Below are 25,109 nucleotides of genomic sequence, written 5' to 3'. Positions count from 1 at the left end.
TTAATTTTTCTCTCCTTTATGTTTTTTTGAATAGTAAAGGATTTGGGAAAAAAACACTGGAGTAAACAAGACTGTCAAGCTTGTGACAAGAACGAAAGGAGAGCCTCTGGCAGCAGAGAGCACCTCTGTGGCCATCTCCCTTAACAATAAGTACTCCATTCTCAGTACCGTTGTGCGGAACGACAACCAGTGGGAAGCAACCAGGGGGAAGGGAATGGCAGCATTAATAGGAGATTCTATACTTAAGGAATATATAGGCAATTCTGTGAGCTCCTAAAAGAAACACAGTTTGTCTTCAAGATGCTAGGGTTTGTGACATTCTGAACATCCAAAATATCCTGAAATTGGACGTGGTATGCATTGTTTACAAAGATGTAAGCAGAAAGATGGAAGAGGTCCCTGAAAGTAGAATACAGGGAGTTCTGAAGGAAGATGAGAAGTAGGACCTCAAGGTTAATAATCTTGTGTTTGATGCCAGTGCCACGCAACAGTGATGATAGGAATAGAATGAGGTGGACGATAAATGTGTGGCTGAATGTTTGGAGCATGGGACAGGGATTCAGATTTCTGGACCTTTGGGACCTCGTTTGGGGCAGGTGTGACCTGTAAACCAGGGGAGGGTTGCGCATGAATCTGATGGGCAACTAAATCCTGACGGGGAGATTTGCTGATGCTATTGGGGAGGTTTGATAATCAATGTTCATGGCGGTGTGAACCGAAGCGAAGAGGCAGAGAATGAGGCGGTTTGCACACATTCAGAGGCAGCTTGTACAAAGTTTCTGAGGAAGGATAGGAAGAATATAAAGCAAAGCTGCCCTCATCCTGCTCGTTTGTAATGTGTTTGTCTTAATGCAAGGAGTATCATAAACAAGGCGGATGAACTTGGAACGAAGATCAATGCATGGAACTATGACGTTGTGGCCATAACAGGGACTTGGATGTCTCAGGAGCAGGAACGGCTGCTGAGTGGGCCAGGCTTTAGATGTTTCAAAAGTGACAGGGAGAGAGTCAAAAGAGGTGGGGGCATGACATTGCTAATTAGAGATAGTGTCACATGTGCAGGAAAGTAGGAGGTCATGGAGGGATTATCTACTCTTTCATTGTGGGTCAAAGTCAGAAACAGAAAGGGGTCAATAACTCAACTTTTTATTGGCCCCAGTATTAATAGAGACATCGTGGAGCAGATAGGGAGGCAGATTCTTGAACGGTGTAATAATAATAGGGTTGTTGTGATGGGTGATTTTAACATTCCTAATACTGACTGGCATTCCATTAGAGCAAGAGGTTTCGATGGACTGGAGTTTGCACTGAAGGCTTCCTGGCACAAAATGTAGATAAAACAACTAGAGGAGAGCATGTACTTGATCTGGTATTGGGAAATGGACATACTCAGGTGTCAGATCTCATGGTGGCAGAGTATTTTGAAGGTAATAATCACATTTCTTATCTTCTTTACCATAGCGCTGGAGAGGGATAGCAGAGACAATTTGGGAAAATATTTAATTGGGGTAGAGGGGAATATGATGCTTTTAGGCAGGAACTTACATGGGAGCATAAATTGAGAGCAGATATTCTCAGGGAAATGCATCGCATAACTGTGGCAAATTTTCAGGGAACATTCAGGATGCTGCCTGGATTGAGGAGCATGCCTCATGAGAACAGATTGAGTGAACTTGGCCTTTTCTTCTTGGAGCGACGGAGGATGAGATGTGTCCTGATTGAGGTGTATCAGATAATGGGAAGCATTAATCGTGTGCATAGCCAGAGATTGTTCCCAGGGCTGAAATGGTTAACAATATGGGGCATCGTTTTAAGGTGATTGAATGTAGCTAAAAGGGTGAGGTCAGAGGAAATTTCTCACACAAAGAGTAGTGGGTGGTAGAGGCGGATACAATATGGTCTTTTAAGAGTCTCTTAGATAGGTACAGGACTGAAATGGCTAACACGAGGCGGTGCATAGTTTTGAGATGCTTGGGAATAGATGCAGAGAGGATGTTAGGGATAACTTTATCACACAGAAAATGTTGATTGAGTGGAATGCAGTGCGAGCGACAGTGGTGGAGCCAGACCTGTCTATTAACAAACTCTAAGATAGGTACATGGAACTTAGAAAAATAGACGGCTATGCGGTTGGGAATTCTCGGCAACTTCTAGAGTAGGTTCCCTACTCAGCAAAATATTGTGGGCCGAAGGACCTGTAATGTGCTGTAGAATTCTATGTCCTATGTTCTAAATGACCAGCGAATCGGTCAGCAATTCCTCAAGGATGGAAGGGTTTTGTGGGTTCATATGAAGGGATTTTGGAGACTTCATCAGATCAGTGAACAATGGCCATTGGTTTAATGGTAATAAATCACAGGAATGGCCGTGTTTCTCTCTGCCTGTGACACGTCCATTGACAACGTTCCTTCTCACTGTTACCGATGCCCAGACCGACACTAACTGCAGCAGGTGATTCGGAGCTTCAGTCCCTCTTCCCAATGAAGAACAAGAGAGGTCCCTTTCCGAGCTAGAGTAATACCTTTGTGAGAGCGTCCTCTCCCTTCCTTGTCCACGTGTCACTATCTCCATCACTCCATTGTTTGTCTTTGCTCACAACATGACACCCAGAGCCATGTGGGCAACTCTTCTCTTTAATATGTGTTTCAATTCAGTATTGCCCCATCCGTGCAATCTACATCTGCATCACATCCTCTCTCACCCTCCCCCTTCCTCTTGTGGGACCTCTCTTCCCCATCTCTTTTCCTCCTGTATGATGTCTCTTCCTGCTTCCTGCATGCTCCTCTCCGACCACTCTTCCCCGTCGCTCTTCGTCCTGTGAGATCAGTTCCCCATTCCCCATCCTCCTGTGGATTCTCACTTTCCCCAACTCCATTCCTCAACTGGGAACTCTCTTTTCCAACCCTCTTCCTCATGGAATCTCTCTTCCGTATTGTCCTCCCATTATGCTGGTGGGCGTCTCTCACGCCGCCTCATTGATATTTTCTCATCCACAGCTCCTCCATACTGTGGGACTTCTGCCCATCCTTCAATGATGCTCCAACTGATCATCTTATGTCCTGAACATTCTTTGTTTAATCATCAGAGAATGATTGTGGGGCGTTTACAGGGTCACATCGACTGACTAAATTACCGACATTTGGTGAATACACTGGAGCTGGTCATTGAGTGACCGGTGATGGCAACTCCGTTCTGAAGGGTTTAATGTTTCCTGAAATATCTGAGAAATTCCCTCAGACCCACGGTTTGAATAACTTTGTTCATCAATTTGTCTGTCTGTGTTTAGACTTGGGGCGAATAAACTGGGAGATTCAGGAGTGAAACTGGTGTCTGCGGCTCTGAGGAACCCGGAGTGTAAAATACAGAAACTTGGGTAAGTACCAGACTGTGGGAGATTGTGTTTACAGTCACTGGGTGTCTGACACTGAACATTAATGTGATCAGTAATTGTGTTACTGATAAACACTGGGGATTTGTACCATCTCCTGTCTCTCTGTGTCCTTCACCCTCAATCTCTCTAATCTCCAGGCTGTGGCATGTCGGTCTCACAGATTCTGGTGCCGAAGATCTCGTCTCCTCCCTCTGTACAAACCCAACACTGATGGAGCTGGATTTGAGTTTTAATGAACTGGGAGATTCCGGAGTGAAACTGGTGTCTGCGGCTCTGAGGAACCCGGAGTGTAAAATACAGACACTGTGGTAAGTACCAGACAGTGGGAGATTGTGTTTACAGTCACTGGGTGTCTAACACTGAATATAAATGTGATCAGTAATTGTGTTACTGATAAACACTGGGGATTTGTACCGTCTCGTATCTCACTGTGTCCTTCACCCTCACTCTCTCTCATCTCCAGGCTGAGGAAGGTCCATCTCACAAATTCTGGTGCCAAGGATCTTGTTTCCTCCCTCCGTGCAAACCCATCAGTGACTGAGCTGGACTTGAGTGGTAATGAACTGGGAGATCCAGGAGTGAAACTGGTCTCTGCGGCTCTGAGGAACCTGGAGTGTAAAATTCAGAAACTGGAGTAAGTAGCAGATTTTGGTAGACTGTGTTTAAAGTCACTGGGTGTCTGACTTTGAACGTTAATGTGATCAGTAATTGTGTTACTGATAAACACTGGGCATTTGTACCGTGTCCTGTCTCTTTGTGTCCTTCAACCTCGCTCTCTCTCATCTCCAGGATGTACAATGTCGGTCTCACAGATTCTGGTGCCGAGGATCTTGTCTCCGCTCTCAGTACAAACCCATCACTGACGAAACTAGACCTGGGATCAAACTCGCTGACAGACCGTTCTGTCCCCGCTCTCCGCCGCCTCATACTGACCTTCCCGAGTCTGGTGCAGATCTGGTGAGTGTTTGTGTTAATGTTCAATGTGATAAAATATCAGCGGATCCGCGGGTTTTCTGGTGATATTTGTCTGTGAATATTGTTGAAACGTTAACCCCCGTTCTGTTACTGAAACTTATGTTTATTTCATCTTTGTTCTCCCAACTGTTTTAGGCTGCGGTACAATCAGTTCAGTTGGATTGGGAAGAACGAACTGAGATCTCTGCAGGTGCCCAGAGCCAGAGTAAGAGTGGACCTTTGAACATCCTAATGTGTGAACATCCCAGACCTCGTGATGGGGATGCTTTGGCCGATTTCCTGGCGTCCCTTTTACTGGCCACCCTCCCCTTTAATGGCCACAATGCGGGGTTCATCCCACACCGTCCTGATGGACACCGGTGTCAGTGGAACACTCTGAGACATCAGAGACTGTCCCGCAATCAAGTAACAATGCACACAAAATAATGGAGCAACGATGGAATCCATGGAACACAGCATCTCTGGAATCTATGGAATACACATTAGATACTGTATCTTTGGAAAAGTGTTCAATCGATATTGTAGTCTGTGACTCTTCATCTGGACATGATTCCGTCTCTTGTCCAGCATCGCACTTCCACAGGATGTCTGAATGCAGTTATGACTGGGATTGTTAGGGTCCGGTCCGGAGCCCGCCTTCCGGGTCTTGCTCCGGTGCTATTGGATCATCTGGGCTTAAGGAGGTACACCTGTCACCTATTAGGGGGCAGTTGTTTATAAGGGGCTCAGGGACTGAGCCCAGTTGTGGGGTTGTCCTGCTCTGAAGCAGGTTTAACCTGCTCTGTACCTGGTCCGCCGGCCCTGAATCCTGATCTGTGCCCAGTCCGCCGGCTCTGAATCCTGATCTGTACCCGGTCCGCCGGATCTGAAACCTGCTCTATACCTGGTCCGCGGCTCTGAATACTGATCTGTGCCCGGTCCGCCGGCTCTGAATCTTGCTCTGTACCCGGTCCGCCGGCTCTGAATCCTGCACTGTACCCGGTCCGCCGGCTCTGAATCCTGCTCTGTACCCGGTCCGCCGGCTCTGAATCCTGCTCTGTACCTAGTCCGCCGGCTCTGAATCCTGCTCTGTACCCGGTCCGCAAGCTCTGAATCCTGCTCCGTACCCGGTCCGCCGGCTCTGAATCCTGCTCTGTAACCCGTCCGCCGGCTCTGAATCCTGTTCTGTACCCGGTCCGTGGGTCTGAATCCTGCTCTGTACACGGTCCGCCGGCTCTGAATCCTGTTCTGTACCCCGTCCGCCGGCTCTGAATCCTGCTCTGTACCTGGTCCGCCGGCTCTGAATCCTGCTCTGTACCTGGTCCGCCGGCTCTGAATCCTGCTCTGTACCCGGTCCGCTGGCTCTGAATCCTGCTCTGTACCTAGTCCGCCGGCTCTGAATCCTGCTCCGTACCCGGTCCGCCGGCTCTGAATCCTGCTCTGTACCCGGTCCGCCGGCTCTGAATCCTGCTCTGTAACCCGTCCGCAAGCTCTGAATCCTGCTCTGTACCCGGTCCGCCGGCTCTGAATCCTGCTCTGTACACGGTCCGCCGGCTCTGAATCCTGCTCTGTACCCGGTCCGCCGGCTCTGAATCCTGCTCTGTACCCGGTCCGCCGGCTCTGAATCCTGCTCTGTACCCGGTCCGCCGGCTCTGAATCCTGCTCTGTACCCGGTCCGCCGGCTCTGAATCCTGCTCCGTACCCGGTCCGCCGGCTCTGAATCCTGCTCTGTACCCGGTCCGCCGGCTCTGAATCCTGCTCTGTAACCCGTCCGCCGTCTCTGAATCCTGCTCTGTACCCGGTCCGCCGGCTCTGAATCCTGCTCTGTAACCCGTCCGCCGGCTCTGAATCCTGATCTGTGCCCGGTCCGCCGGCTCTGAATCCTGCTCTGTACCCGGTCCGCCGGCTCTGAATCCTGCTCTGTACCCGGTCCGCCGGCTCTGAATCCTGATCTGTAACCCGTCCGCCGGCTCTGAATCCTGATCTGTAACCCGTCCGCCGGCTCTGAATCCTGCTCTGTACCCGGTCTGCCGGCTCTGAATCCTGCTCTGTAACCCGTCCGCCGGCTCTGAATCCTGATCTGTGCCCGGTCCGCCGGCTCTGAATCCTGATCTGTACACGGTCCGCCGGCTCTGAATCCTGCTCTGTACCCGGTCCGTGGGTCTGAATCCTGCTCTGTACCCGGTCCGCCGGCTCTGAATCCTGCTCTGTAACCCGTCCGCCGGCTCTGAATCCTGCTCTGTACCCGGTCCGTGGGTCTGAATCCTGATCTGTACACGGTCCGCCGGCTCTGAATCCTGCACTGTACACGGTCCGCCGGCTCTGAATCCTGCTCTGTACCCGGTCCGCTGGCTCTGAATCCTGCTCTGTACCTAGTCCGCCGGCTCTGAATCCTGCTCCGTACCCGGTCCGCCGGCTCTGAATCCTGCTCTGTACCCCGTCCGCAAGCTCTGAATCCTGCTCTGTACCCGGTCCGCCGGCTCTGAATCCTGCTCTGTACCCGGTCCGCCGGCTCTGAATCCTGCTCTGTACCCGGTCCGCCGGCTCTGAATCCTGCTCTGTACCCGGTCCGCCGGCTCTGAATCCTGCTCCGTACCCGGTCCGCCGGCTCTGAATCCTGCTCTGTAACCCGTCCGCCGGCTCTGAATCCTGATCTGTGCCCGGTCCGCCGGCTCTGAATCCTGCTCTGTACCCGGTCCGCCGGCTCTGAATCCTGCTCTGTACCCGGTCCGCCGGCTCTGAATCCTGCTCTGTACCCGGTCCGCCGGCTCTGAATCCTGATCTGTAACCCGTCCGCCGGCTCTGAATCCTGCTCTGTACCCGGTCTGCCGGCTCTGAATCCTGCTCTGTAACCCGTCCGCCGGCTCTGAATCCTGATCTGTGCCCGGTCCGTGGGTCTGAATCCTGCTCTGTACCCGGTCCGCCGGCTCTGAATCCTGCACTGTACACGGTCCGCGGGTCTGAATCCTGCTCTGTACCCGGTCCGCCGGCTCTGAATCCTGCTCTGTACCCGGTCCGCCGGCTGTGAATCCTGCTCCGTACCCGGTCCGCCGGCTCTGAATCCTGTTCTGTACCCGGTCCTCCGGCTCTGAATCCTGCTCCGTACCTGGTCCTCTGGCTCTGAATCCTGCTCTGTACCTGGTCCTCTGGCTCTGAATCCTGCTCTGTACCCGGTCCTCCGGCTATGAATCCTGCTCCGTACCTGGTCCTCCGGCTCTGAATCCTGCTCCGTACCTGGTCCTCCGGCTCTGAATCCTGCTCCGTACCTGGTCCGCCGGCTCTGAATCAGGCTCTGTACCCGGTCCGCCGGCTCTGAATCCTGCTCTGTAACCCGTCCGCCGGCTCTGAATCCTGCTCTGTACCTGGTCCGCCGGCTCTGAATCCTGCTCTGTACCTAGTCCGCCGGCTCTGAATCCTGCTCTGTACCCGGTCCGCCGGCTCTGAATCCTGTTCTGTACCCGGTCCTCCGGCTCTGAATCCTGCTCCGTACCTGGTCCTCCGGCTCTGAATCCTGCTCCGTACCTGGTCCTCCGGCTCTGAATCCTGCTCCGTACCTGGTCCGCCGGCTCTGAATCCTGCTCCGTACCTGGTCCTCCGGCTCTGAATCCTGCTCCGTACCTGGTCCGCCGGCTCTGAATCCTGCTCTGTACCCGGTCCGCCGGCTCTGAATCCTGCTCTGTACCAGGTCCGCCGGCTCTGAATCCTGCTCTGTACCCGGTCCGCCGGCTCTGAATCCTGCTCTGTACCCCGTCCGCCGGCTCTGAATCCTGCTCTGTACCCGGTCCGCCGGCTCTGAATCCTGCACTGTACACGGTCCGCCGGCTCTGAATCCTGCTCTGAACCCGGTCCGCCGGCTCTGAATCCTGCTCTGTACCCGGTCCGTGGGTCTGAATCCTGCTCTGTACCCAGTCCGCCGGTCTGAATCCTGCTCTGTACCCGGTCCGCCGACTCTGAATCCTGCTCTGTACCCGGTCCGCCGGCTCCGAATCCTGCTCTGTACCCGGTCCTCCGGCTCTGAATCCTGCTCTGTACCTGGTCCTCCGGCTCTGAATCCTGCTCCGTACCTGGTCCACCGGCTCTGAATCCTGCTCCGTACCTGGTCCGCCGGCTCTGAATCCTGCTCTGTACCCGGTCCGCCGGCTCTGAATCCTGCTCTGTACCTGGTCCGCCGGCTCTGAATCCTGCTCTGTACCCCGTCCGCCGGCTCTGAATCCTGCTCTGTACCTGGTCCGCCGGCTCTGAATCCTGCTCTGTACCTAGTCCGCCGGCTCTGAATCCTGCTCTGTACCCGGTCCGCCAGCTCTGAATCCTGTTCTGTACACGGTCCTCCGGCTCTGAATCCTGCTCCGTACCTGGTCCTCCGGCTCTGAATCCTGCTCCGTACCTGGTCCGCCGGCTCTGAATCCTGCTCTGTACCCAGTCCGCCGGCTCTGAATCCTGCTCCGTACCTGGTCCGCCGGCTCTGAATCCTGATCTGTACCCCGTCCGCCGGCTCTGAATCCTGCTCTGTACCCAGTCCGCCGGCTCTGAATCCTGCTCTGTACCTAGTCCGCCCGCTCTGAATCCTGCTCTGTACCCGGTCCGCCGTTTCTGAATCCTGCTCCATACCCGGTCCGCTGGCTCTGAATCCTCCTCCGTACCCGGTCCGCCCGCTCTGATTCCTGCTCCGTACCCGGTCCGCCGGCTCTGAATCCTGCTCCATACCCAGTCCGCCAGCTCTGAATCCTGCTCGGTACCTGGTCCGCCGTCTCCGGATCTTGTTCTGTCCTGATTGCCGGCCTCCTCAGTATCTGTTTTGTCCAGGTTCGTCTTGTTTTCCTGCTTTACTCGTGTGTGCTGGTCCCGCTGTTCAGCTGTATCCGCCTTGCACGCGCTTTTGCGCTTTGTGCTTGCTTCTCCCTATTCTCTGGTGTATTCTGGTTGTCCTACAGCCCACCCTGGACCCAGCTCCCTTCTGTTCCCTTGCCTCCATCAGGTAAACCAGGCTGTCGCCATTACTCCTCAGGTGATTCTGCCCCTTCCTGTCCCTTGCCTCTGTCTATTAAGCCAGGCCGTCGCCTTTACCCCTCGAGTGGTTCTGCCCCTTCTTGTCCCTTGCCCCAGTTGGGTAAGCCAGGCCGTCGCCTTTACCCCTCGAGTGCTTCTGCCCCTTGTAGTCCCTTGCCCCCGTTGGGTAAGCCAGTCCGTCACCATTACCATACGGGTGGTTCTGTCCTTTCATATCCCTCACCTCTGATGGGTTTTGCCCCACACCTGCCCAGGTCTTCGTGTTTCCGCCTCGGAGGCGGCCCTGCTCGGGATCCATGCCGCCCGCCGAGGATTCATACTCTTTCCTCCCCTCGTTTCCCATGGGTTGTTCCCCGCACCTGCGCAGGTGTCCGCGCCTTGCCCAGGCCTCCGTGTTTTCACCTGGGAGGCGGCCCTGCCTGGGACCCATGCAGCTCGCCCTGAGAACTCTCCCGTCGGCCACGAACTCTGGAATCTTCTGTCCTCGCCTGAACTCTGGGATCCTCCTGCCTTGCCTGCATTACCACTCGCATGCCATGGCATCCCCATTCTGTCATACCCCTAGTAGTTCAGTGCCTGCATCCTGCATATGCGTCCAATCCTGTCGCCGTTCCTGACAGGGAGACCCTAGGAGCCCAGACCAGGACAACTGTTTTACGGGTGGCAGTATCTGGATAGGGAATCATTTTGCTCCCAGAGGTGCATTCCGCAGTCTGGCAGATAAAGTGATGTTAAACTGACAAAAGATCCTATGAGTGACCTTGGATCTGCAGCGATCTCAGACACTGCCCAAAGTGTGATTTTAGAATCATCTTTGCCCCGGTGCAGAGAGAAATGGGACTGATTTATCAACCTGTCGCCGGTTAGTTAATTGTGTGACTGTGATTGAATCGGGTACCGTTCTAACTTGCTGTCTTGGTGTCGGGTCGAGGCTCATTTGAGGAAAAACATTTACCTGAGTTGACTGCTGCCGGCGCACAACAGCACCCAGAAACTCATCTTCCAGCCCCGCACTCTGTCCGCTAATCGCTGCTGCAATCTCCACGTGATTCTGAAATCCCGCGCTCATCACACCACCTGCCCTTTGCGCTTTCCTAGCCCGTCCTCCCACGACCTGCATTCGCCGCCTCCCCAACTCTCTCCAAACCCACATATCCCGTCACTGTTCTGTTATCAACCTGCCTATCTGAGTTTCTTAAGTGATCTTAATGTAACTCCTCAGTTACCACCCTCGGCAGGGCATCCTAGGCATTCAGCACTCTCTGTTAAAATGAAAAATCTCCCTGAAATCTTACTCCACACTCTGTAAAATTATGTACCTTGCTTAACTCCTCTTCAAATTCTGTAATGTTTCTGCCTCCACCACCATCTTAGACACCACACTCTGTTTAAAAAAGACTGCCCCTGTCATCTCCTTTGCATTTGCCCCATCTCAACTTAAATATATCAAATCCAGAATCAGGTCTAATATCATCAGCATATTTCGTGAAATTTGTTAACTGTACCAGGTTTCCGATGTAACCAGGAAACTGGTACTTTTTTACATTCGACATGGCCTTGCTTTAAAATTCAACCTTTTTGGACAAATTTAAGACTTTTACTGGAACAAATTACAGGAACACAATTTCCTCATAATCCAATATTACTTTTACTAGGTGATATTGAAGGGATAAAACCGAAACTCAAACTAAATAAATATCAGAAAGAATTTATAAAAATTGCACTGGCAGTAGCCAAAAAAGCTATTGCAGTTCCTTGGAAATCGGATACATATTTAAGTATAGACTCTTGGAAGAAAGAAATCTATGGCTGTATTCCATTAGAAAAAATTACTTATAATTTAAGAGATAAATATGAAACATTTCTGAAAATTTGGAGCCCTTATTTACAAAAGACAGGATTAAATATATAGATGCTCTGAAGATGAAACAATTGGTTATTTGGGGAAAGAAATAAATATATATATTAAAGTTATTACGAATTCCATGGAACATGTGGGGATCTTCCAACAACCAGGCAATCTTTCTTTCTTTTTTTTTCTTTCTTTCTCTTTTTTTTTCTATAGGGCTATTAGGGGGGAGGGGGTAAGGGTTATATACATTTTTTTCACACTTTACTTTGTAACTACTTAAAAATGCAATAAAAAAAAGTTTTCAAAAAAAAAACTGTACCGCAGCAGGACAATGAAATAGATAATAAACAAATACAGACTTATACTAAATACATGTATATCAGATATTGAGTTAAAATACATAGTGCAAAAAAATAATAAAAAAGTGATGCAATTAATGGGTTCATTGTCCATTTAGAAGTAGGATGGCAGAGGCGAAGAAGCTGTTCCTGAATTGCGATGTGTGTGCCTTCAGACTATTGTCCCTCATTCCCGACAGGAACAGTGTGATGAGGGCATGTCCTGGGTGATGGTGGTGCAAAATCGTGAACACTACCTTTCTAAGGCCCCGCTCATTGAAGATTTCTTGGATACTAAGAAGGCGAGTACTCATAATAGAGTTGAAGATTTTTATCTGAAACTTATTTTGATCTTGTACTGTCGCTCCCCCTCCCAATATCAAATGGTGATGCAGCCAATCGGAATGCTCCTCACGTTATATTTGTAGTCGTATTTTGAGTGTTTTTGTTGACAAACCAAATCTTCTCATCTCTGAAAAAAATATAGCAGCTGTCTTCACTTTTTGATAGCCGCATCAATGTGTGCATTCTGGTTAGATTCTCAGAGATGTCGACACACAGAAACTTGAAATTGCTCACTCACTCCACTTCTGATTCCTCTGTGAGGATAGTTCTATGTTCCCTCACGTTTCCCTTTCTGAAGTCCACAATCAGCTCTGTGGTTTGCTGACGCTTCGTGCAAGATTGTTGCTGTGATTCCACACAATGTGCTGGAATATCTCACTTCTGTACGCCCTTCTGTCACCATCTGAAATTCTGCCAACAATTGTACCATCAGCAAATTTATAGATGGTATTTGAGCTGTGCTTAGTCATACTGTCGTGGATGCAGAAAGAGTAGAGCAGTGGGCTAAGCAGACATCCCTGAGGTGCATCAATGTTGATCGTCAACAGGGAGCAGATATTATTACTCTTAGACACAGATTGTGATCTTCTGGTGGGCGAGTCGAAGATCCAGTTACAAAGCGGGATACAGAGCCTCGGTTCTGTAACGTTCTGATCAGGATTGTAGGAATGATGATGTTAAATGCATAGAAAAGCAGTATCGATCCTCAAAGTTTGTCACAACCTAGGCAATGTTATTTTCTCTCTGTTGCCAGGTAGAAGGTTAAAGAGCCTCAGGGCTCGCATCGTCAGGCTCAAGAAAAACTATTACCCTATAGATAGCAGGCTCTTGAACAAACCGAAAAACGACACATTTGCCCATCCACTGAGATGTTTCCTCAACCAATGCTCACTTTAAGGACTCCTTATCTTGTTACTTCATTTTCTCGTCACTTATTGAGAGTTATTCACATTTGCAGTTGCACAGTTTGTAGTATCCTGCACTTTAGTGGTTCTTTAACTTATCCTTATAGTTATTATTCTTTAGTCTTGCTGTGCATGCCTGCAGGAAAAGAATTTCAGAATGATGTGGTGACATATATGTACTGTGGTAATAAAACAAAATATAGTGACGTGTATGTATTTTGATAATAAAGTTTACTTTGATCTCAGAAGAAATACTCCTCATCTCAGTTTTAAATGGATGTCCCTCTATTCTGAGGTTCTGCCCTCTGGTCCCCAGTATAGGGAACCTCCTCTTCACACTCAGTCTGCCACAGCCTTTCAACATTCGATAGGCTTCAATGAGAAGCCGCCTCCCCATCAAATGGTCTGGAATCATTTCCTGAAACTCCTTTGAACACTTTCCAATTATTAGCACATCCTTTCTGAGATTTTAGTCATGGTCTAGAATTGGCTTGTTCTGTCTTTGAGAATAATACTTCCTGCTTCTCTCCTTCTGACTTGTGCACTCCCGGCCCTGACCGATGAAGGCCGGCATGTCATATGTCTGTTTCACTACCTGAGAACTGCCTGAGTAGCCATCACTGCTGCATGTGAAACAAAAGATTCATGGCAGAGAGAATTCAATAGCCTGCTCTTTGCGTTGCCCTGGTTAGAGCACTGGACTGGTTGGAATTTAGCCCTGGCATGGCCTATACCTGAGCTCTGCTCTAATCCATGCTGGGGACCGAGAGAGGAGAGGCGAAATGGCCGTTACCGAGGGAGAAGGGATGTGAGGCAGTGTTAGGGAAGTGACGATTGCTGATAGTTTTATTAAGTAGTTACCTTCCTTGTTCTGCCACCCCATAAACCTCTCTACCCCTCTATGGATAGCATTCTTCCATTTTGTCAAAGGTTGGTGTGTTTGTCTGTATTGGTCAGAGACTGAATTCAGAGCTTGCGAGTTAATAGACAATAGACAATAGGTGCAGAAGTAGACCATTCGGCCCCTGGAGTCTGCACCGTTATTCTGAGATCATGGCTGATCATTCACTATCAATACCCAGTCCCTGCCTTGTCCCCATGTTGCATAAAGTTTCGATTAGAGCACCCTTGAAGTATTGTGCTCACATTTGATCAATCCCTTGTACGATGAATTAGGAAAGTTTAGCGAAGACACAGTGTTGATTTACCTGGATGCTGCGTGAATCAGAAACGATACGTTATGGGTAAAGTGAGCAGTTGAATGTTTTTCTCTTTGGATGAAAGTAGGATGAGAGACGCCTTAATAGAGGTATACAAGATGGTAAAGAGGTAACATAGAGTGGACAGGCGGAGCCTTTCTCCCAGGGCGGAAATTCTAATAGGAGGGGCCATAATTTAAAGGTGATTGTAGGAAATTATCAGGGGATTCCAGAGGTTTTTTTTAAACACAGATTGGAGGGTCTGTGGAATGCATTGCCAGGGGTGCTGAAAGAGCAAAGTCCTCTCTGCTGTCCAGGGAGCGAATTATTTTTTCTTTTTTCTCTGTTTCCGTCTATTCCGAAGCTCACTCTCTCCCTTTCTATCTCTATCCTCTCTCCCCATTCCTCTCTTTTTCCAGACCTCTCTCTTTCTTACATATTAACGTTAAAAAAAACAGGAGCAGGAGTCGGTCACGTGGACGGTTGAGCCTGCTCGGCCATGCAAGAAGATCCCTGCAGATCTGGCCGTAGAAACGGCGCCACCGACCTTGCCGTGGCCTGTTTGTTGACACGAGTCAGAGAGCACTAGGCTACTTGGTTGCTCTAGCACTTGTATTTGCTAGTTGTTATTTGAACTGTGGTCAGTGAGTACTGCTGCCTTCTATTTCATTGTGTCAAGTTACACGAGTCTGTCACGCTGTGAGCCTCTCTGCAGCAGGCGGGAAGGCTTCTCGTTTCATTGACGAAGGAAGTTGCTAACGTGTTTCTGCGTTATGCATTGCACCATTGCGTTCATGCACTGTGGACTTTCACGCGTTTATAATTTTTTTTATATATTCTGTGTTTTTTACACATTGCTTTCCCTCTTGTTTTGTGAGGAGACGGCTGGTTTGCGATCCATGTTATTGTTCGATTATCGCGGGGGAAACGGGGTTTGGGGTCGATGTTTTTGTTCGCGTGTGTGCATGGCGAGGCTCTTGGGGCTCAGTGATCGGGATGCCGTTCCGAGTTGTGAAGTTCGGCGTGTGTGGGTGGGTGGGTTAATGTTTCTTTCTGAACCTTTGTATCATCAACGAACTTACTATCCCATCCCGCCGTAAACTCTGACAGACCACCACACTATCCACGACTCCCCTGGCCTTTGTGTCATCAGCAAATTTACTAAACCATCCCTCCACTTCCTCATCCAGGTCATTAATAAAAATCAATAAGAGTAGGAGTCAGCGAACAATTCCCTGAGGCACACCACTGGTCACCGGCCTCCATGTAGAATATGACCTGTCTGCAACCACTCTTTGCCTTCTGTGGGCAAGACAGTTCTGGATCCACAAAGCAATGTCCCCTTGGATCCTATGTCCATTACTTTCTCAATAAGCCTTCCATGGGTTACCTTATCAAATACCTTGCTGAAATCCATATACACTACATCTACTGCTCTACCTTCATCAATGTGTTTAGTCACATCCTCAAAAAATTCATTCAGGCTCGTAAGGCACGACCCGCCTTTGACAGAGCCATGCTGACTACTCCTAATCATATGATAACTCTCCAAATCTCCATAAATCCTGCCTCTCAGGATCTTCTTCATCAATTTACCAACCATTGAGGTAAGACTCACTGATATACTATTTCCTGGACTGTCTCGACTCTCTTTCTGTCATAAGACGGACGGACCCAAATGCAAGACACAGACACTGAATTATTAGGGACAGGACTAGGGGCTTCGAAAGCAAGGAATGTGGGGAAGAACTGACGCTGCACAAGACGCTGGCCCTGGACGAGACTAGGATACAGGGGCCGGGCTGGGTCTGGGCTAAGACTAGACTAGAAAAGCGGGACCTGGACAAGGAACTAGGAACTTTGAACCTGGACAAGGACTCCGATTCAGAGACGGTGCCGGGACCCGGAACCTATACCTTGACTCGGGCTCGGACACCGGATCCCGGCGTGGTCAAGAAGTGGCAAGGCAACAGGACTGGACGTGGGGACAGAACGCGGGACTCCTGGGCTGGACGAGGACACAAATCTCAGACTTGGACGAGGACATGAAGGTCAGACTTGGTCTTGGTCGAGGGAGAACAGGAATGCAGAACCATGGTCGAGGGAGAACAGGAGCGCAGAACACAGAGCCGGGACCCCTCCTTGGAAACCGGATGTAGGTCCGGGACTCATACACAGGAAGTTGCACACGACGAGACAGTTCCCAACGCTAGGTTGCGGCAAACAGCCGGATCTAACTAGTGAAGGCGAGGACATAAGGAGAAAGTTCCAAACAACGAAAGTCGGTTCTTATCTGGACTCAGGTTGCAGGGCAAGGCTCCAGACACAGGTTACAGGGCCAGGCTCCAGACACAGGGTGCAGGGCCAGGCTCCAGTCACAGGTTACAGGGCCAGGCTCCAGACACAGGTTACAGGGCCAGGCTCCAGACACAGGTTACAGGGCCAGGCTCCAGACACAGGTTACAGGGCCAGGCTCCAGACACAGGTTACAGGGCCAGGCTCCAGACACAGATTGCAGGGCCAGGCTCCAGACACAGGTTGCAGGGCAAGGCTGCAGACACAGATTGCAGGGCAGGCTCCAGACACAGGTTACAGGGCCAGGCTCCAGACACAGGGTGCAGGGCCAGGCTCCAGTCACAGGTTACAGGGCCAGGCTCCAGACACAGGTTACAGGGCCAGGCTCCAGACACAGGTTACAGGGCCAGGCTCCAGACACAGGTTACAGGGCCAGGCTCCAGACACAGATTGCAGGGCCAGGCTCCAGACACAGATTGCAGGGCCAGGCTCCAGACACAGGTTGCAGGGCCAGGCTCCAGGCACAGGTTGCAGGGCAGGGCTCCAGACACAGGTTGCAGGGCAAGGCTGCAGTCACAGGTTACAGGACAAGGCTCCAGACACAGGTTGCAGGGCAAGGCTTCAGCCAAGGTATACAGAAGGAAGGAGAAGGGAAAGGAACAGTTCAGCCTCAGGGTAACGGCAAATACGGCCTGACTTACACCACAGAGGCGAGGACAGGATACTAATAAGAGGAACCCGCCCCTACACTCGAACCCAAGGCCTCTTATATTTCCAGCCCCAAGACGAGAATCAGGTGCCTGGGATTAAGCCCAACTGAAACAAGGACAGACGAAGACCCGGAGTCCAGAGTAAACGGACCGGACTGTGAACTGGAGCGCAGATTTCACGGACCGGATCGTGACACTTTATTTTTTTATTATTTTTTTAAAAACTTGTTTTATTGTTCTCAAATAATTACAGAAAGAAGAAAAAAATACCCTTCCCCCTCCCCTTAGCACCTCCCCTAACATCCCTATAGGAAAAGAAAGAAAGAAAGAAAGAGTGAGTGAGTGAGTGAGTGAGTGAGTGAGTGAGTGAGTGAATGAGTGAGTGAGTGACTGGATATCGGAAGATCCCCACATGCTCCACGGAGTTCGCAATAACTTTTGTATATATATTTAGTTTTTTCCCCAAATAAACAATTATTTTATCTTCAGAGCACCTATATATTTAATCCTGTCTATTGTACATAAGGGCGCCAAATTTTCAAAAATGATTCATATTTATCTCTTAAATTATAAGTAATTTTTTCAAGTGGAATACAGCTGGAAATTTCATTCTTCCAACGATCTATACATAAGTATGCATCCGATTTCCAAGTAACTGCAATAGCCTTTTTGGCTCCTGCCAGTGCAATTTTTATGAATTCTTTCTGATATTTATTCAATTTGGGTTTCGATTTTATCCGTTTAATATCGCCTAATAAAAATAATATTGTTTTATGTGGAAGTTGTGTTCCAATAATTTGTTCCAATAAAACTCTTAAATTTGTCCAAAGAGATTGAATTTTAGAACAAGACCAAGTAGAATGTAAAAAGTACCGATTTCTTGGTTACATCGGAAACACTGATCAGATAAATTTGGATTTAATTTATTTATGTTTTGTGGTGTAATATATAATTGATGTAAAAAATTATATTGCACTAATCTTAACCTGCTACTTTTGAATATGTGACAACCTTTGTTGATCTATCTAAAACTAGATCTAGACAAAAGTTAAAATCTCCACCTATTAATATTTTGTCATGTGCGTTAGCCAAATTCAAAAAGACCTCTTGTATAAATTTTACATTATTTTCTTTTGGTGCATAAATATTCATAAGAGTCCATAGTTCTGTAAAAATTTGACAATGTATTATTACATATCTCGCCGCCGACTCAATTAATACGTTTTGTATTTTAATTGGAAAAATTTTATTAACCAAAATTGCAATTCCTCTCGTCTTTGAATTAAATGAAGCTGCAATATCATTTTCAACCCAGTCTCTTTTTAATTTCTGATGTTCTATCTCAGTTAAATGTGTTTCCTGTAAAGAAGCTATATCTATTTTCATTTTTTTAAGATATGTTTAGATTCTTTTTCTTTTCATCGGTCCATTAAGCCCATTAACATTAAAACTTTAAAAATTCAGTAAATTAGTCATTATTTTCAATTCTGTTACTACAATCTATAATAGTACCTAATCTTTCAACTTTCGTGGTATCTTGGGAAATCTTTCTAAAATTCTCCATGTTGCTATGTGTGTCCCCACCGATCATCCAGGCAGAAAGACAGAAGAAAAATGGAGTATAAAGAAAAAAAACAAAATACCCCCCTATTAATGTTGTGAAAAAAAAGAACACAACATTACACCCCTCTGTTGTACGGGTCATGGCGATCGCCATGATTACACACGTGAATCCCGCAGTAATCGATCACAAGCTCCCCAGCCCCCCCCCCCCCCACGCAACATAAAAAAGTATATATATAAGAAGAAAAAAATGCTATTCTCAATTAGTATTTCTGAAATTTTGTTTTTCTCCCCTATGTCATCCTTAAATGTCCATCACCTCCATTCACTGTCTCTGTCTTCATCTTTAATCCATTACACTTGGAAATCTCTATGTGTAATTAGTGAGTTGTTGGAAGTTTTTGTGCGAACTCCTCCACTTCTCGATAATCGGTAAAAAATCATTTTTTCCCTCTTCCAAAAAAAATGATCAATGTTGCTGGGTGACGCATTATAAATTTATAACCCTTTTCCCATAAAACTTTTTTCGCTGGGTTAAATTCCTTCTTTCTCTTCAAAAGGTCATAACTTATATCAGGATAGAAAAGAACTGCCTTCCCTGCTATCATCAATGGCCCGTTTCTCTTTTTGGCACATTGGGAAGGGGCCTTCAGAATCTTTTCTTTATCTTGGCATCTTAAGCATTGTATCAAAATTGATTGCGGATTTTGGTCAGCTTGAGGTCTTGACCTTAAGGCTCCATGAGCCCTTTCAATTTCAATTGGAGTTTCTCCTTCCATTTCCAATTTTTTCAGGAATCCATTTTTGAAAAAAAAATATTGGATCATCTCCTTCTATATCTTCTTTAAGTCTAACAATATTAATATTGTTTCGTCTACTAAAAATTTCAAGCTTATCAATTATTTCCAACATTTGTTTTCTTTCTGATGTCCAGGCAGTTATATCATCTTCCACTTTATTCATTCTTTCAACCATGTCTTCTGTTGCAGTTTCCAAATCTATAATTCTCTTTCCCATTTTTCCTCTCTTTTTGTCATTTTCTCAAGCATAATCTTATTTATTTTTTTATTACTTTTAATGCGTCTAATTTACGCATTATTTGCATCAAAGTCTTTTCTATATTTCCAGAAGAACTTTTACCTCCATCTTCGTCTGATTTTTCCAGAGAATTTGAATCTAACTCAGATTCACTTTCACTTCCGGTTTCAATCGTAACTGGGATTTGTAGTTCCGGTTGCTCTCGTTTGCGCATGCTCCTTCCTTCACGTTTGCGCAGTTCTTGTTGGTCTTTTTCTTTAGAAATGGTCGATGTTGCTGCAGTTTCCTGTTCTGTATCGCCGGTGGTAAAATGTACCTGAGCCCGCGGTTCTCTGGCAGAAGTGGGCCTTGATTCTGTTCCAGCTTGCGTTGTCTTCACGGTAGTCGTTTTCTTCATCTTCTGTTTGTGAGGCATAACTTAAAACAGTCCGGAGTAGTTTATAAGTCACTTTTAGAAAGTATTGACTAACTTTTCTTCACTTAAACATTAATTTACTGATTTTTTACGGGAGATCTGGGTTCCAGAGTCTCGATCCTACGTCATCACGTGACGTCCCCCTCGTGACATTTTCTTGAATAAATGAACAACGTCCTCAAGCCTCTAATTCCCGGTGCCTCTCCCGTCAAAGATCATCGCCACGGGCTCAGAGATCTCCTCCTTCACCTCCCACGGTAGCCTGGTGTACATTCCATCCGGTCCAGGCGACTTATCCGACTTGATGTTTTCCAATAGCTCCAGCACCTCCTCTTTCTTAACATCGACATGCTCAACCTTTTCAGTCTGCTGCAAGGTATCACTACATTCATCAAGACCCTTTTCCATAGTGAATATCGAAGTAAAGTATTCATTAAGTACCTCTGCTATTTCCTCTTGCTCAATAAACAGTTTCCCACTGTCACACATGATACGTCCTATTTTTTCACGTCTTATCCTCTTGCCCTTTACATACTTGTGGAATATCTTGGAATTTTTCTTAATCCTGTCCGCCAAGGCTTTCTCTCGGCCCTTTCAGACTCCTTATTTCTTATTTGTTTTTAATTTAGTGTCATTTTGTATCTTTTCCCTAGACTACTGCGGTAAAACAAAATCAACCTGTATAAGACAGTAATGCCAAAGCTGACCCATAATTTTTCATGGGACGTATGTTGCAAGTCTTTCTTTTCACTCTCATAGTGATGAGTGTCTGGAATGAATAGCGTAGCGATGGTAGAGGCAGAGGTGATGGAGGATATAGTCATGAATATGGGGAGAGTGTGGGGATGAGGAACTTACCAGTTCAATTGGTTCAGGCACACAGTGATCGGAAAGGCCTGTTCCCGTTCTGTCCCTTTCCGGTTTGGTGAGACCACAGCTGGAGAACCGAGTGAATCTCTGGTCGCCCGCCTCAGAAAGGACGTAATTAACCAGACAGGCGCGGTAAGGATTTAGGTCTTTTGTTACCGGGACGGGAGGATTCGAGTCAGGAGGAGACTGGATAGTGACTGTGCTCTGATCCCAAATATCAGCGTGATTGTCGCCTCCGCCGCTAAAAGTTCGACTGTCATGAAACATTTGTGGGGCAATGTAAACTGGGGCAAATGACACAACCTGTTCGTCAGAGGAAATGTTCGACATCATGCACAAATTCCGTCATTGAATTGTGTTCGCTTTCCAAGGTGGGGCCTGATCAAGTGTAGAGAGTTAGGGCGACTGCATTTGGTTTCTTCGTAATGGAAGCAAAGGGCGGCTGCTCTGGTTAAACGCTTAAAATAACTCGGACTCGTTTTATTCACAAAATCCTACGAGCATACATTGTGCACTCATGCCAGAATTCGGACCATGGCCACCCCGCAGTCGCAAGATGCACGATGTACCGATTGCAAAGCTATAAAAAGGCGAATCAACTCCAACCCCGCTGTGAAACACGGCAGATCACTCCAGTGGGGCAAGAAAGGACCAGCCTGGCCAATCCTCCGAGAGCACAGTCCCTCGCCTCCTGTCAACATCCTCGTTAATATTTTCGATACTCTTGTACTTTAACCATATTTCACTCTCTCTCATTCACACACACACAAAGTCCTCCAGGAAATAACACATGAGAGACCCGGCGGTGAATGTGAGGATCTGGGGCCCGGACTGGAGACACTGCTGCCGCCTCCAGACTCCGCTCAGTGCGCGGCTTGATTAATGAACTGAATCACCGAGGTGAACGGATATTTCACCGCGCTGATCACCTGCTCCCTGAATTTCGACTGAGTGACCGCGTAAATAAATGTGTTCGTGCAGCAGCTGAAATTTTTCAGCAAGGCTCCGACGTAATGAAAGATCCATTCAGAACCAGTGAAGTTGAATCGTAATTCTTTGATCTCATAATACATGAAATTTACAACCAGCGTCATCCACAGGAGGATGAAGCTGCCGGAGAGGGTGAAGAGTAAAACCACAGACCTCCTTCTGCTCTCCGTCTCCGGGTCCCTGCTGTTCTCTCCCTTGCTCTGACCCTTCAGCCCCTTACGGACACGGCTGGACACAACAATGTGCCTGACCGTCAGTGCGTTGAGCAGCAGAATCACAACGAAAGGAATGAACGGATTTAACACTATGCCGACCCAACTGTATACTACCCACCCGAAGTCAGTGAAAATGTTGGCCGTGATTATACAATGCCACGGCACTTTGTTGATTATCTGTCTGGGTTGCCAGAGGAAGTAGCAGGGGGCGTTTTTCAGAAAGGACAGCACGCCTGTTGTTGTGAGAACCACAACCGCAGTTTTCCCGATGCAATATTTTGCTTTCAGCTTCTGACAGCAGATGGCGACAAACCGATCAAAAGTGAAGGTGACGGTGAACCAGACAGAACAGTACGTGGCTGTTTGCCTCAGTACTTCTATAGCCCTGCACACAGGGGTAACCCTCAGAAAATTCCACGGAAAGTAATAATCTAAGATTTGACGCATAAGGACCTCTATGACAACGGTCAGCAGATCCCCCGCTGCCATGGCCACCAGGTACCGAGTGGTGCAGGTAGAGAGGCCGCACTTTCCCTGGGACAGGATCACAATCGCCAATAAATTCACTGCATGGAAAGAGAAGAGAGCAGACATGGGGCATTATTAAACTCATTCTCTGGCAATGGACACAGGTTCAGGTTTTAACCAGATGTCAAGAGGCTAGATGCAGTGAACGGATGCTCATGCAACACCACACATGGGTCACACTGTCTCTGATCTGCAGATGAGGTAACGTGTCGGTAATCATCGGGGTTAAAGCGAGCGGCACGAACAACAACGATCAGTGCTCATCCCGGTTCCAGTCTCCGATTTAACTGTTGACGGGACCGGAAAGGTGTGCGGGGATCAGAGGGGTGGGGGGGGGGAGGAATCTCATTAATGCCTTTCCAGAGAGAAAAGATGTTTCCTATGTTGGGAGAGTCTCGGACAAATGGGCACGGTCTCAGGTTAGAGGGGCTGCATTTCAATACAGAGATGCGGAGTAATTTCTTTTGCCAGAGCGTGGTGCATTTGTGGAATTTGTTGCCACATGCAGCTATGGAGTCTGGGTAGTTGGGTGTATTTAAGACAGAGATTGATAGGTTCTTGATTGGACATGGAACCAAGATAACGGTGGGGCAAGGCCGGGAAATGGTTTGAGGAGGAGGAAAAGAAAGAAATCAGCCATGATTGAACAGCGGAGCAGACTAGATGGATCAGAAGGCCCTATTCTGCTTCTCTGTCTGATGGTCTTATGGTATCGAAAGGGAGACAACACACACAAAGTGTTTGGGAATTCAGCAGCAGTCGCCGTATTGAGGAGACACCCAAACCATCCGGCGAGGCCTTTCTTCTGGGCAGAACCCGGCCTCAGGTTCAGGAGATCAGACCCAATTATTGACAAACAGGCAATAGAATCCGCCAGTGACAGGTTCCACCAGGAGAAGTGAAACGCAGGGCCCAGGGTTCAATCTGATCAGTGACACAGAGACTGGGAACTTGAAAATGCAAACCCCTCCCAGTCACACCTTCCCGGAGATTTCCCTGTCCCCAACTCTGGGACAACATGGACAAGGTGCCATTGAAACCTCCCAGTCACACCTTCCCGGAGATTTGCCTGTCCCCAACTCTGGGATAACATGGACAAGGTGCCATTGAAACTTCCCAGTCACACCTTCCCGGAGATTTGCCTGTCCCCAACCCTGGGACAACATGGACAAGATGCCATTGAAACTTCCCAGTCACACCTTCCCGGAGATTTGCCTGTCCCCAACTCTGGGACAACATGGACAAGGTGCCATTGAAACCTCCCAGTCACAGCGTCCCGGAGATTTACCTGTCCCCAACTCTGGGACAACATGGACAAGGTGCCATTGAAACCTCCCAGTCACACTTTCCCGGAGATTTGCTTCTCCGAGCCGTGGGACAAATCTGGACTGGGTGTCAGTCAGGTGAGTTAACAGAGCCACGCTACATTGTCGATTATTCATCTGGGTTCCCAGAGGAAGTAGCGCAGAACACTTCTCAGAAAGGATGGCACGCCGGTTGTAGTGAGAACCACAGCCGCAGTTTTCCTTGTGCAATATTTTGTTTTCAGCTTCAGACAGCAGATAACGACAAACCGATCAACAGTGAATTCGACGGTGAACCAGACAGAACAGTACGTGGCTGTGTGCCTCAGTACTTCTATAACCCTGCACGCAGGGGTAATCCTCAGAAAATTCCACGGAAAGTAATAATCTAAAAGACAAGGACCTCTATGACTACGATCAGTAGATCCCCCGCTGCCATGGCCACCAGTTAGCATGTGGCGTAGGTAGAGCGGCCGCACTTTCCCTGGGACAAGATCACAATCGCCGCTAAATTCACTGCCGGGAGAGAGAAGAGAACAGACACCGGGCATTATTAAACTCATTCTCCGGGAATGGACACAGGTTCGGGTTTCAGCCAGAGGTCAGGAAACTAGATGCGGTGAACGGCTGCTCCTCCAATACCAAACATGGATCAGACTGTCTCCGACCTACCTTCAGTGTAGAGATAAGGCGATGTGTCGGTAATCGTTGGGGTTAAACACGAGCGGCATGAACAACAACGATCGGTGCTCATCCCCTTTCCAGTCACTGATGTAACGTGACCGTCCAGGCCGCTGGAAACTCAGCATCTGACGGGGCCGAAAGGGTATCCGGGTATCGGAGGGGGGGGGGGTATTGTGGGTATCACTGAAACCTTTCGAATGTTGATAGATCTAGACAGAGAAAATGTAGAAAAGATGTTTCCCAGAGTGGGAGTGTCTCGGACAACTGTGCACTGCCTGAGGATAGAGGGGCGTCATTTCAAAACAGAGACACAGAGTGATTTCTTTAGCGAGAGAGTGTTAAATTTGTGGAATTTGTTTCCGGATGCAGCTGTGGAAGCAAAGGTCGTTGGGTGTTTTTAAGACAGAGATTGATATGATCTTGATTGGGCATGGCATCAGGATTGTGGGGAGCAGGATGTGAAATAGTGTTGAGGAGGAGAAAATCAAGAGGATCAGCCAAGATTG

The 25,109-nt window shown here is 48.2% G+C and overlaps 2 protein-coding genes across 6 annotated transcripts in view; one reads left to right on the top strand and one right to left on the bottom strand.

Annotated features, from left to right (window-relative positions):
* The window catches only part of LOC132389694 (NACHT, LRR and PYD domains-containing protein 3-like), a 53,374-nt gene extending 41,325 nt beyond the window's left edge, over positions 1 to 12,049 (top strand). For all 5 annotated transcript variants that reach the window (XM_059962255.1, XM_059962252.1, XM_059962253.1 and 2 more), the window contains 6 exons: positions 3,287 to 3,373; positions 3,529 to 3,699; positions 3,855 to 4,025; positions 4,181 to 4,348; positions 4,502 to 5,049; positions 11,662 to 12,049. In XM_059962255.1, coding sequence (XP_059818238.1) covers positions 3,287 to 3,373; positions 3,529 to 3,699; positions 3,855 to 4,025; positions 4,181 to 4,348; positions 4,502 to 4,589 — 685 coding nt within the window. In that variant the 3' untranslated portion in view covers positions 4,590 to 5,049; positions 11,662 to 12,049. The remainder of the gene's footprint in view (positions 1 to 3,286; positions 3,374 to 3,528; positions 3,700 to 3,854; positions 4,026 to 4,180; positions 4,349 to 4,501; positions 5,050 to 11,661) is intronic.
* On the bottom strand, positions 5,272 to 11,668 carry LOC132389692 (uncharacterized). The gene is made up of 2 exons (XM_059962250.1): positions 8,251 to 11,668; positions 5,272 to 7,707 (listed from the first exon to the last, which is right to left on the bottom strand). The coding sequence occupies exons 1-2, from the start codon at positions 9,045 to 9,047 to the stop codon at positions 5,409 to 5,411; spliced, it is 3,096 nt and encodes a 1,031-aa protein (XP_059818233.1). The 5' UTR covers positions 9,048 to 11,668; the 3' UTR covers positions 5,272 to 5,408.
* Positions 12,050 to 25,109: the final 13,060 nt, after the last annotated feature.

Source organism: Hypanus sabinus, unplaced genomic scaffold (assembly GCF_030144855.1).
Source record: "Hypanus sabinus isolate sHypSab1 unplaced genomic scaffold, sHypSab1.hap1 scaffold_628, whole genome shotgun sequence".
Lineage (NCBI taxonomy): Eukaryota > Metazoa > Chordata > Chondrichthyes > Myliobatiformes > Dasyatidae > Hypanus > Hypanus sabinus.
The sequence above is the reverse complement of the archived record's forward strand: the minus strand, read 5'-3'. Positions and strand labels throughout refer to the sequence as shown.